The sequence below is a fragment of the Sceloporus undulatus genome, chromosome 2 (genome assembly GCF_019175285.1).
Source record: "Sceloporus undulatus isolate JIND9_A2432 ecotype Alabama chromosome 2, SceUnd_v1.1, whole genome shotgun sequence".
Lineage (NCBI taxonomy): Eukaryota > Metazoa > Chordata > Lepidosauria > Squamata > Phrynosomatidae > Sceloporus > Sceloporus undulatus.
The window spans coordinates 290,346,334-290,360,258 of NC_056523.1; the positions used below are offsets into that span (position 1 = coordinate 290,346,334).

The window sequence follows — 13,925 nt, forward strand, 5'->3', positions numbered from 1 at the left end:
GGGGGGGGGGGGTCCGGAACGGATCCCCCACGTATAACAAGGATCCACTGTATGACTCTGAAAAACAGGGTTCGAGGTACCCTGGGTGTCTTTGGGCAAGTCACATTCTCTCAGCCTTAGAGGATGGCCATGGCAAACTCCCTCTGAAGAAACCTGCCAAGGAAACCCTGTGATAGGTTCACCTTAGGGTCAACACAAGCCAGAGATGACTTGAAGGCAACAACAAAAACAAATATTTGAAGTAATCTGAAGTACAGTTTTTCTACAAGTTTGCAGAGAAATCATGTTGCATTAAGCTTTAGTAAAACATAACAATAGGATGACTTGCATAATATGCATTTAATCCCTAGTTACCGTTATTTAGTTTACACAACTATTTTTAAATTAATGTAGTTATTTAAAAAAAGTCAGAACATATTTTCAAATTAAAATACCTTTCCTTTTCCCATTGCTGTGATGAGTGCAAACTACTTTTGTACTCTGAACTCAGTTTGCACTATTGGAGAATAATCAAACGTTTGTCTATTCTCCAGCTTCTTACCTATTTCATGTTACAATACCTAAATTTAGGAGAGCTTTATCTTTAGCTTGATTTAATGCTTTCTCAACAGCAGTGCTAGAAGGAAGATAGGAAAACATCTTATGAATCTCGGCTCTGCCAGTGCGATGATGGTGGTATTGAAATGACAGAGATGTACTTTTGTACTGTCAATTTTATAAAGACATTCGCCATCAGTTGATTACTCCTCTCCTAAATAAATACCTTGGTCATACTGACACTTTTTAATTATGTTATCTTCTGGATAATCAGAAACCAAATGTTGTTCACAAGATAGCAAAATGTTGCTATATTGTATGCAAAGTATGCCCTCAACTGGTTGATGGAAACTGAAATGTCTATAGCCGATCTGAAATTGTATTTGAAATTGTTTTAAAATTTGTTAATAACTGTACTGTGCAATTATCATTTTATCAATTTTTGTATTGGTCAATGACTGAATAAATTTTAGTACATACTACTACTGAAGACAAAGGGGGAAGGGAGAGGAAGAGAGAGAACTGGGACATTTCAAAAGCACCTGAAAAATGGAATGACAGAAGATTAATTAGGACTGTCGCTGCCAAATTGGGATGATTTAAGGGTATATACTTTTGTGTCTAAACATAGTAGTTTGTCTGCTGTCTTTTGCAGCACACTAATGTGGAGAAGTGACCAGAGCAGTCCTCCAGATGCTGTCTGATTGCAATGCCCAGCAGCCTTTGCCAGTTAAATAGGCAAGGCACTGTCTCTCAGCCTAATTTACCCCATGAGTTTGTTGGGAGAAGTAACTCCAAGAGTGGATGAAAGGCGAGAAAGAGAACATGGATTGAGATTAGTTTGGAACTAACTAGCTTTAATAGCACTGTGCCATAGTGTTACACACATCTATATTAAAGTGTAGGTCTTCACAGTTGTATTCCATATGGGGAAATGAGATTAAGAGGCATAGGAACAAGGAGACTACATTCTGTACCAGACAGGAGAGAACAACTCTTTTGGCACCTGGTTATTCTCATCCAGATATCTATCTGGATGCATTTATAACAGAAACAGGCCAATTAAGGCAATGAATATTTTACTAAAACAGCTGCTGAAAAAAGGGAAGGTAAGACACAATCTGGATGTATCAATAAATCCATCATTGTACTTACTGGAAGCTGCCCAATTATCATATGGGCAGCTTGATATTACTGTATATGCATTTCATCCCAGCCAAGCACTTTTCTCCTCATCCCAGATTCTCTCTGATATGAAAATTATTGATGTGAGAGATGCAAGAGAAATTTGTGCAGATAACCATGTCAAATTGAAATTTTAAATCTGATGTCTTGTATGAATTTTTAAACATTTATTTTTAATCTTTACTGAATTAACGTACAATACATAAATGTCAGGGCTTCTCTGCTGAAAATAGTAAGTTTATGTGTTTCTCCTCATTAATAACTTTTGCCCAGTCATTCTTAGCTATACTTTGATGTTGCTCAGCTCCACAAATCCCAGGGGTCATTCCGTTGTTAATTTTTTTAGTGCGATGATGTGTAGGGTACTTTAAGTTTCCTAAGACCTCAGCCTTTGTAAAGGAAACAAAAATATTTTAATATCAAAAATATAAAAGCCAAGCCTGTTAGGTTCTACCTTTAAATTAGAGTAGCAGAAATGTGTTCTTGTCTAACTATGGCGGGTTATAGACCGCCGCTTTGAGGCGGTCTGCCGCCGCCGCCGTTTGCTCCATAAGGGAGCCGTCGCAGCCACACCGTGCGGCTCCCTTGCGGAGCAAAAAAGAAGCTCCAAAATGGAGCTTCTTTCTGCGGCGCCCTAATAACATCGCAAGGCGCCGCTGGCGCACTCGCGACGTCATTAGCGCCGCAACACGTCTGGATGCTATGTGTCCGATACGTAAACATGGCGGCCCCCATGTGGAAGGGGCGCCACCATGTTGTACGTATGGAATTCGTACTAGGGTTAGGGGGGTGCGGAAGCACTGCCCCTTCCTAACCCTAATACATATTCCATACGTATTTTTTGGCGGTTTGTAACCTGCCTATGCTTCCCTAAGAACTGAAACTAATTCAAAATCAACAATCATGTAGCTTGTATTTTAAAACAAAAGTTTACTGATGGCTTCAATCAATATATACAAACTATAGTCCTCCCTCTATTCTTGCAGTCTTCAGACTTCGCTTATGTGCGAGGGATGGAGGGAGAATGATTGGGCTGCGTGCCTGTGGCGCATGCCTGTACACTCCAGTGCCTATATTCAAGCCAATGGAGCTTGAAAATATGCAAACGGAATGGATCCCCTGCAAAATAAAAGGGGTCACTCTATATCCTAATCTAGCTATTGAATAGTTCAGGTAAAAAGAAACCTTTATCTCCCCATTTTTCCAATGAAGGTTGAGAGAGAAGCTCTGTTAGTTCCAAAGGGGGAGTGACCTAAATCACATGGTTAGTTTGAATGAGAGAGAGAGAGAGAGAGAGAGAGAGAGAGAGAGGAGTTTTCATGCAGTAAATCCCCATATAAAGGGGGGGGGGGAAGAATGCAAAAATCTTCCAACAGGATACAAATGTTACACATTCAGGCTTTGTTATTCACACTATGGGACCACATTGATGAACATCTCTGTAAGTTTGGTTGCTCGCCCATGCAAGTATTTGAATAAAGATGGAGTTGATGATGTGGATGCATTCAGAACACGTTCAAGGCATGCATTTTTATCCCAGGTCTGAATTTTCAGGACCTAAGCAGAGCAGTGGACAGGGGGTCTTGGAGATGTCTCATCCAGAGGGTTGCCATGAGTTGAGGTCGACCTCCCCAATCCTTTCTTACTGTGCAGCAGTCACTGCAATTGACAGGGGCCTTCCCCCCACTGTTCAGGAAGCAGTTGGCTGACATTTCCAGTCCTCCAAATAAGCAATCTCTAGTGCATGAATCAAAAGGAGGACCTCTGTTGCAACTCCCGCTCATGCTGAACATTGCTCATGCGAGGGGGTGGATGGGAGCATTGGGCAACTGCTTCCTGATCAACAGATTAAACCGCTGTCAATTGCAGCAGCTGCTGCACAGTTAAGTAGGGATTGTGACAGCTACATAAGGATTATGAATATGTTACAGTTGTGAGTATGTAACTTGGTTTATACATTCATAACTGCCAAAGAGGATTCTGCCCATAGCTAGGACCTGTGCATTCCCTCCCCCCACCAATCCAGGATGGTTTGTGCAAATAAATGGACAATTTTTGGCAAATTAGGTCAACAATCTGCTGTCAGGACTTCCAGCAGGGAGACCTTGACTTGAACCCTGTCCATGTACTACACACACCAGTATATTTATGAGGCAGCAGAAGGACAGACACAGCAGCCATGGGGGAATTAAGGAAGTGGAGAAATGGGCTGCCCAGAACTGTAACATTTTTTATGCCTTTCCTCACTAGCCTCATGTGCCTGATGTAAGGTGGGGGGTTAGTCAAATGATGAAAATAATCCAGGATGAATCCAGGTTGAATCTTCATTGTTCACCCATCCCCAATGCACCCAATTAAGTTGCAGGGGGTTGTCAGAAACCCAATTTAACCCGGAATAATCAATATCAGGGTTTTCCCTGAGCTTTTTTAAAAAGGCCTGGATTGTCATTAGTGTGAATAACTGATCTGAATAGACCTGGGATAAATTTCAGGCCCATGACCTCCCTGATTGAGTCCATCGATCTGGCATGTAGTCTCCCTCCCTTTTCTACTGCCCTCTACCTTTCCGAGAATCATTTCTTTTCTAATAATTCATTTTTCCTCATGATGTGGCCGTGGTATGCTCAGCACTCTTCTCCATCTCCATCTCAAATGCATTTATTATATAGTATATTTTATAGTATATAACCTATGTTTTAAGCTGCCTTGGATTCCATGTTGGGAGAAAGACAGGATATAAATTAATAAATCAAATAAATAGAAAACTAACAAGGATATAAATTAATAAATCAAATAAACAGAAAACTAACAAACAGAAGTAAGAGATCTTGGAGTCTTGCGTAATTTAACCAGGCAGGCCCAGCTCCATCAGGGCTAGCCTGAAGGAAGAGACTCCTCCCTCCATAACTGTCATCTTCCGACCTGCGAGGGAGTTGACCAGGCAGGCCCAGCTCCCCCAGGGCTAGCCTGAAGAAGACGAGCCCTCTCTCCAGTCCTTCTGCCTTGGTTCAGGCCTCAGAGGGAGAGAAGAATGCTGGACCTGATGCCCTCCCCCCCACCATTCCCTTCTCCTTTTGTGTCATGTCTTTTTAGATTGTAAGCCTGAAGGCAGGGAACCGTCTATTATCCCCACTGTTGTAAGCCGCCCGGATTCCGAGTGATTGGGCAGCATATCAATAATAATAATAATAATAATAATAATAAATTTAATTGAAACAATTTAAAAAGTACTGCTGTTAACCTCCTCCCCAGCAAATAGCATGTTCAATGCTGTTTGCATAGGACTGAGCTCTTTGGAATAGTTAGTAGTTCTGTTTAAATCATTACAAGTATACATAATGAAAGTCAAAGATGTTTGACATCCAGAAAAACATAAAATCTGAAGAGCAGCATGACTAATTTTTGCTGTTTACTGTTCTTTACTTTCCAGGAGAATTGCCACAGTGACGGTAATCTGCCAAATAATATTTTATCTTTTAAACAAGATCACAGTTTGCAGACCAAACAGATCCGCTCCTCCCTTTGGAATCTTGCATATAATCAGTTAAAAATGCGTGAATGGACAAAATTGGCACAGTTCTGGAAGTTTACAGATGCACAGATCAAAGCTATTGAAGAACAGTGGACAGGTAAAGTAATAGCATGCATTTTATTCTGTTTTAAAGAACAAAATGTACTTTTCCATTGTTACACTATGATGAATGTATTCTCTAGGCAGTAACTAGGTCCTAAAATGCAGTTAACAAATTCCCTCCTTTCCAGTTTCAGTATGAGTCCATTATTTTTATATTTGTGAGGTTTGCTTGAAGCAGAGTTCCATCTTAGACTATAAATCTCAGATAAATAATTAAAGGTGTTTCTCACAAGCCAATTTATATGCCAATAATTACGTATATGCGTTAACGTTTGATCAAAGAAAGAAAATAGCTTTTGACATCACCTGTTTGGCTCCCATCAATGTTCCATCAGTTTCCAATACCTATATAAGACCTTACTGTTTCAAGATTTGCATTCATTCATGACAAATTTATAAGTAAAGGTGTGTTTATGAAATCATAAGGACTTAAAATCTCACAAATTTGGGGTTTAAGTTTAATCCATGCAGTGCCACAGCTGAGAGGTTTCTAAGGGGGTGCAGGTCAGGGAATATTGAGGCAAATAGCTGATCCCGAGAGGGCTCTCCAGACAACAGCAGAATGTCCCAATCTGCAATGCCTCAGAAACCCTGGGGTAAGAGGTAGGTTTTTGGGGAGTGGAATCAGAAGGAGCTACAATGACAAAGCTTCATTATAGTTGTACAGTCGGTCCTTCTTATACACGGATTTTTTATACACGGATTCAAGCATACACGGTTTGAAAATGTTCCAAAAAAGTATAAATTTACCTTGATTTTCCATTTTTTATAAGGGACACCATTTTGCTATGTCATTATATTTAATGGGACTTGAGCATACACGGATTTTGTTATACACGGGGGATCTTGGAACCAAACCCCAGCGTATAACAAGGGTCCACTGTAGTTCAAAGCTTGAAGTAGAGGAATTTTTCTATAGTGGTATACCAACTCAGGTATACCTTCCCAACAGCAATTCAGGTGGCCCCAGCAAAGTATTTTTACATGCTAGGTTAAAATGTTTTTTATTCGACCAAGCATTTTGTGTTACTTATTGGTTAATGTTTTAGCTGGCTGGTGAATTGTTTTGTCCCACTCAGTTTTATGGACTAATGTTTATGTGCTTCAAACACTACTGATGTTTATTGTAGCTTTGTATAATGCCCTAGGACCTACTTTTGTGGGATACAAAACTTTAGAGTGAATAACACAATAAAATGACCGAGGCTACTTCATTAGGCATACCAGTTATCAAGGTTTGTAAATATCATATAATATAATTTTCTTTTTGAACAGTGAGCTAACATTCTGTATGTCATCATCTAGGGAAAAAGAGCTACAAGGAACATGGGCACAGAATGCTTCTAATCTGGTTACATGGTGTCCTAATGGCTGGCCAGAATCCAATTAAATATTTATATGAAGATCTCGTGAGAGCTGGATTCCAACAACTAGCTGGTAAGCAGCACTAGATTTCCAGCAGAATATGCTAGTATGGTTAAAGGAGGGAGATTCTCTGTATCAAAGGGGGAATGGCTTTCTAGTGATTAAAAGCTCAACTGTTATTTCCACTAAGATGCACAGACCATACTCAGATTAGGAGCATTATCCAGCACATATTATGGATATTAAGCTGCTTCCTATGGGAGGGAGGGAAGCAAGCTTTAATCATTTACAACTTGGTAAGAAAAAGTACTGGAAAAGCAATGCTTGATAGCCTAAGCAAAACAAAGAAGAAAAAAAAGATAATGTAGTAGTAAATACTGGTATTTGTATAGGAAGAAACTTGGTCCAAATCTTACATAGCAGCAGTTTCTACAGATATGAATGACCTAGGAATATATCTAATGCTAAAATCCTTCATGTCTACTTGGAAGTAAGCTCAATTGAGTTATTGGGACTTACTTCCATGTAAGCACACGATTGCAGCCTAAGCATCTGTTTACAAGTAAGATGTTGCTCCACTGCAACTGTCACCATCCCTCAACTGTGGCTAGGGCTGCTGGAAGATGCAATCCAACCATATTTGGAGAGGTCAGTTATTTCCACCCTGATGCAAGTCAGTAAGTGGAGGAAAGTAAGTGGCTGCAAGTCAATGGCCTGTTACAGACTGCCAAAATAAAGCTGCTTCGGGTCTCTTTGGAGGTATGCTGTTTAAATGATGCATGCATCCTAAGAATCCAGAAGCTGCACCAAAGTTGCACTCCAGTGCTTAGGAATGGAGTGTGGCTTTGGCACGACCTCCGGACTCTTAGGACCCATGCATCATTTAAATAGCATACCCCCAAAGAGACCCGAAGCAGCTTTATTTTGGCAGTCTGTAACAGGCCAATGAAATACATATGTATTGAAACTATCCAAGTTCATAGTAAAAGCAAGCCAGACAACTTTGAGATGGGTCACTTTCAATAACTCTGTTAATGGCCTTTGCTTTAACTAGTTACATATGTTCATTGTGCAGTGTTTAAATAGATGGCTGGGTGGCTACTGAATGTTGTGTCAGTTATGCACAAACCCATATGAATCATTCACATCTGACACAGAATACAGGCATCTGGTGTTTTCTGAACTCTAATGACAGTATTTCCTCTTACAGAGAAGATGAGATCAGAGAGTAATGCTGGCACAGAATTGAGAAAATGTACTGTTTCATGAACTCATTCACCAAAGGCGGACTGGAACTACTTTTTAGGATAACATACAAAAATAGAATTTTGCTTATTTACAGTAAGTTGTTCCTTCTAAAATGGCTCATTTGCTACCCCTGCATTTCTTACAATGAGCTCAAATGTGCATATGTGTATTTCTCCTGATTCCATCTCCACTTTTTAACGGCCAGAGCACAAGCCACATTTCCCCCCTGTAACGACTTATTGCTAGGAAACATAGAAGGTAGTAAAAAGAGAGGAAGACCACATGCCAGATGGATAGAGTCAATCAAGGAGGTAATGGGCCTGAATTTACAGAACCTAAGTAGTGGAAGACAGGGGATCTTGGAGATGTCTCACCATGAGTTGGAGTCAACTGGAGGGCAGTTAACAACAACATTAAATTCAGATTTTGTTTATTATTTAATGACAATGTAAAAGTGATATTGCTTTAATGTAATTCCTTGAAGCAAGGCCTTTTCTCTCTCGCAATTATTTTTTTTAAAATTACCTCCGATTAAAAAGTTGTCTTCCTTTCATTTTTGCAAATGATTGCCCTGTTACAGAATTAAAGAGGTTGTAGAATTTGAAACTTGTGTGGGGGTGGGTGGGATGGGGGACAGTATATAGATGCTGTATGTGTACATGCACAGACAGATTTTTCCAAGCATTTGTGTATCCCTTGAATCCCCTCCCTTATTCACATGGTCTGGGGGTGCTCCTAGATTCTTCACTTCACATGACAAATCAGGTGAATGCGACGGTCAGGAGTGCCTGTCATCAGCTCTGGCTGATACACCAGCTGCGCCGTTTCCTGGAAGTCAGGGACCTTAAGACTGTAGTACATGCACTGGTAACCTCACACCTTGATTTCTGTAATGCACTCTACATGGGGCTACCCTCATGTTTGGTTCAGAAATTTCAATTAGTTCAAAACATGGCAGCCAGACTGGTCTCTGGTACATCCAGAAGACATCATATAACACTGATGTTAAGATCACTTCACTGGCTTCCCATCAGTTTCCAGGCCCAGTACAAGGTGTTGGTTATCACCTTTAAAGCCCTAAATGGCTTGGGTCCAACCTATCTTTGGGACCGCCTCCTTCTATATAATCCTCCCCGCACACTTAGATCCTCAGGGAAAAATCTGTTACAGCCTTATAAAACAAGGCTGTCTACGACCTCTCAGGGGACCTTCTCAGCTGTTGCTCCCAGATTGTGGAATGGCTTGCCAGATGAGATCCGTCATATTACCACTCTAAACAGCTTTTAAAAAGCTATAAAGACAGATCTCTTCCGGCAGGCCTTTCCTGAATAGTTCTCTGTCTATCAGAAGGAAAATCTAACCGCTGACCTCTGACTTCACCACAGTTATTGTATTGTTTTTAAGTATGGTTTATGTTTTAAATTCTACATGGTTTAATTATATTTTAAGGGTAGGGGTGGGTTGAGGATTCGGACTGTATATTTTAATCTTGTAAGCCGCCTTTATTACATTTTGTAGAGAAGCGGGATATAAATAAATTTTATTTATTTATTTATTTGGTCCTTCAAGAAGCTGTTCCCAAAGGCCTAAGGATCCTTCTGAAGTGGCAGCCAATGCCATGTGATTAGAAGTTGTCATTTCCTAAGCATGCACATGGTTGTGTATTAGATATGCACAGCAGTGTCTTCAAATTCTGGCTAACAATTAGGAAAGTATTTAAACTGTAAAGTATATATTTTTTGCCCATAAGGTTACAGTGAACTCAGCAGCATGTATGGGGGTCAACTTATTTAAATATGGAAGGCTCTTGCTTTCTGGAACACACTATTGAAAATGTGCTGCATATTCTGTCATTAACAACTTTAATATTATTTGCAGCCACAGTATTCTCCCAAAGTCAAATGGGTCAGCATCATTCTATCCAAAACCATCATTTGCCTCAAGAGTTTTTCTGCAGAATAAATCTGGGATAAAAATTGCAACAAGGTTTAAATATCTGCACAGGAAACATTAAATGTTGTTGTGTATCTTAAAGTCATTTCTGGTTTACAGTGATCTTACAGTGAACCTATCATAGGGTTTCCATGGCAGAATTTGTTCAGAGGGTTTGCCACCGCTTTCCTCCAAAGTTGAGAGTGTGAAATATCAAATAAACTTAATAAATGTGATGGCTACAATCCTGTATCAGTTTATACTTAATTAAGTAACTTCACCCGGCCTGGCTCCCTCCAAACCTGATGGAAACATCATTCAACCATGATGTCTAGTAAAGTATGTTGGGAAAGTTATGACTGTGGCAATAGTATCAAACCTCTGACTAAGTAGCAATTGTGAATATGAAAGAGTTACCTAAATGTAACTGTTACATATTCATGATAGCTACTTAGTAACAATTACCCACCTACTTTACTGTTCACAAGCTGCACAGGGAGAAGGAAGGACATTCTGCCAATGGTCAGAGCACAGTTGAATGATATTTCTTTCAGGTTTTGTTGAGGGGGGGGGGAAGAAGTAGATACATAGTTAAGCACTTAGTTAAGGTGATAACAAGATCCTGGCATATATCTTTTAAACCTCCCTATTCTGGCCTTTGAATTTTATCTTTAGTTTAGAGTTTCCAGTTTCTCTTTCTCATCTTGCAGTTAACATGAAAATTTTATTCTTCCATCTCACACAATGGTAGTATGAGAACTGGTGATGTTACTAGCTTTTGCTGGAAATTATTATTAGTGTGTATACACTTCCCAACATTTCTCATGCAGTATGAAGGGAAATTGCACTCAGAAAATAGTTGATTTTAAAAATGTGCATAAAACACAGACATTATTCACTGGGAAGTAGCTTGAAAAATTGGAAAATGTATTCAATTCTGCAAAAATGCTGTTTAAACATTCTAAAATATGCACTCATTTTCATTTTGATTTTACCCAAGCTCAACAGAATTTTGTTGGTTTGTGCCTTCAGATCATTTCCGAGTTAGAATGCCCCTGTCACGGGTTTTCTGGGGCTCAGTGTGTGTGACTCACCCAAGGTCATCCAGTGTGTTTCCATGGCCAGACAGGGAATCTAACGTTGATCTCCAGAGTCGTAGTCCAATGCTCAAACCAGGCTGGCTCTTCACCTGTCTCTAATTATAACAGTGTAACTGCAAGCCCTTATACCTGGAAGAATATGCTGCTAAATTTAAAAGTATTCATTTTATTGTCAAAAGATCAGTGCATGAACAACAGCTGTGGTTTTAATTTCACTGCTGCATCCTGTTATGTATATAGGAAGTGTCATATGCTAAATGTGCTTTGGGCCTCAGCTGACGCACAAATCCATATATGTTACATGGGCGGGTTACAAACCGCCAAAAAATACGTATTGAATACGTATTAGGGTTAGGAAGGGGCGGTGCTTCCGCACCCCCCTAACCCTAATACGTAGTCAATACGTACAAGATGGCGGCGCCCTTTCTACATGGGCGCCGCCATCTTTACGTATCGGACGCACAGCGTCCAGACGCGTCGCGCCGCTGCTGACGTAGCGAGCGCGCCCCTGGCGCCTCGCTACGTCGCAAACGCGACGCAAAAAGAAGCTCCATTTTGGACCTTCTTTTTTCGGTCCGCGCGGGAGTCGGGCCGTCTGAAGGCTCCGGCTCCCCCGCGGACCTTCTGGCGGCGGCGCCAGACCGCTGCAAAGCGGCGGTCTGTACCCCGCCTTGATGTCTCACCACTTCCTTCACTCCAATTCACAGCTCAGTATAGTAATTACCTCAACTGAAAAATACTACATTTGATGTTTAGACAACATGAAAGTTTTATCCATACTATTAAATTGCTGCACACATTTCACATATCCAAGCTATCACTTCATGTTACAGGCAATCATTCAGCAGTGAGCGTATAAGTGACTCATACCCAGGCGCCCGTTCCAAAGTTAGTTCATTGACACTGGAACTGCAAGCTGAAGTCAGAAGAGGCAATAAATGCACTAAAGGAGTTGTTGCTTTCCTGAATGCCATTTTCTTTTCTTTTAATGTATCACCACTTGTGGAGGCACCACAATAGTAATAAAGAAGCAGCTTGATCTCAAACTCATCATGGGGAAGTACATTGTGAGCTAAGGCTTACAGATATGTGACACTGCAGATGATCAAGTGATGCCTACAACAGATTTTACTGAAGAAGGATAAAGAAACAGTTGCTAAAATTGAACAAGAGACTGGAGGTATTATTACATATAACTATTTCAAATAAATATAGTGGCATTAATTTTATTCATCCATATTTACTGAATACATACGTTAATACTTCTGATGGCCAGCAAATTATTTCATATTGTATTTGGCCCAACTTCTTTGTAGTGGTCTTAATTTGATACATTATGAGAAAGGCAACATAATTTCTGAATTTCAAGTCTGATTGCTATATCAACAATTGATTCATTAAAAAAAAAGATACAAAAGAGCCATTGTCATAGTTTATGTGATAGGAACATTCATGCTTATTAGAATACAAGAAGTTCAGTTCATTCTTTTTTATTAAAAACATTAAATAATCATATTTAATAAAATATGTTAAGGAAATAAGAATTTCAAGTATACCTTATCTGCAGTTACACAGAACTACATTGCACCTGTTTGGGTGGCTTACTTTTTATATCTTGAAACATTTTTACATCTGTAAAGTTATTACTGAAAGGGGAAAAAACATGATGCATCATTGAGGACTTGCTTTATAAATCTGCAAATTTTGGGAAAGATTTAAAACTATAACCTGGAAAATTTTCGCCATGTGCTTACAGTAAAATACAAGCATTTAACTTTCACACCTATTCAACAACCTTTATTGAATGGATGTTGCTGAGGATCTGGGTATGAGTCTTCCCACTGTGTCCTGGAGGTCTCTGGTTGATACCACTAGGAAACTGGCGCAAAGTTCGAGGATACTTTGCAGCAGTAGCTTGAGAGATGGTCTGCTGAAATACACAAACAAGAAGAAGTTATTTATATTCTATCATATTCCACAGACTCCAACAGGTTCAAAATATTAAAGAAAACATATCCGCCCATAGCCATATTGGCCAGACAGCAAAACACAGTAGCAGCCATAAAAACTCAGAAAACAGCGATTCCTTGGACCAACCAAAACTGCACAAAATATATCATTTTTTAATTGTTTTTGAATCATAAAATAAAACATATTCTATCAGTCCTTACATATTACATATCTCAACAGAAATGTTCTCTTTATATGTACTGTTCCCTTATGTAAGACTTATATACCATCTTTAATAATTGTTACTTCCTTTACATTTCTCACTAGCTTCTATATTCCTCTGTCTTTTTCCGCTACCATCTAGGTCTTGAAGTGCCTTCTCCTAGTGACATATCAAAAATAAAATGTCTAATATACCTCTTTAATATACTTATGTACCTATTCCTGTATCTTGATATGAAAATATATCATGCAAGTTTTTGAAGCTCCACTGGTTTTTTTCAAAAGGAAGACAAAGAAGCCAGTGAAGCTTCAAAAGCTTACATGATGTGTTTTGTGCATTTTCGTTGGTCCAATAAAAGTATCATTGCTTTGTGGACAATATTAAAAGTAAAACTGGCGAGAAGCCTATTGGAAAATACTTTGAGATTGTTGCATTTAAATCTCCAATAAATAAACCAGATAAACCTCCTACACTCAGACAGCGACCAAGTTGATTCAGGCACTACAACTTAAGGTCCAATTACAGTTTAGGTGAAAGTCTACCTGGCAATTCAAATAATTTACATTTCCCATTATGCAGAACAGTTGATCAGCCTTCTGTAAAATGTTAAAAAAGAACATTTACCTTCAAACTAAAACAGTTCCCTTAAGATGTGGTGTAAAGTGGCTTCATTCTTGTGAAGAAATAGTCATATTTAGCATCTTTATACATAGCAAATACACAATATGGCCTCCTATCACATCATTGTTCT

The 13,925-nt window shown here is 39.4% G+C and overlaps 2 protein-coding genes across 5 annotated transcripts in view; one reads left to right on the plus strand and one right to left on the minus strand.

Moving 5' to 3' along the window:
• The window catches only part of ANKDD1B (ankyrin repeat and death domain containing 1B), a 41,981-nt gene extending 33,459 nt beyond the window's left edge, over positions 1-8,522 (plus strand). For both annotated transcript variants that reach the window (XM_042454148.1, XM_042454149.1), the window contains exons 13-15: positions 5,153-5,351; positions 6,662-6,793; positions 7,932-8,522. In XM_042454148.1, the coding sequence (XP_042310082.1) occupies positions 5,153-5,351; positions 6,662-6,793; positions 7,932-7,990 (390 nt within the window). In that variant the 3' untranslated portion in view covers positions 7,991-8,522. The remainder of the gene's footprint in view (positions 1-5,152; positions 5,352-6,661; positions 6,794-7,931) is intronic.
• A 3,691-nt stretch (positions 8,523-12,213) lies between these two features.
• POC5 (POC5 centriolar protein) overlaps positions 12,214-13,925 on the minus strand; it is a 49,747-nt gene continuing 48,035 nt past the window's right edge. For 2 of the 3 annotated variants that reach the window (XM_042454406.1, XM_042454404.1), the window contains one exon: positions 12,214-12,931. In XM_042454406.1, coding sequence (XP_042310340.1) covers positions 12,785-12,931 — 147 coding nt within the window. In that variant the 3' untranslated portion in view covers positions 12,214-12,784. The remainder of the gene's footprint in view (positions 12,932-13,925) is intronic. The other variant, XM_042454405.1, reaches the window with a different exon arrangement.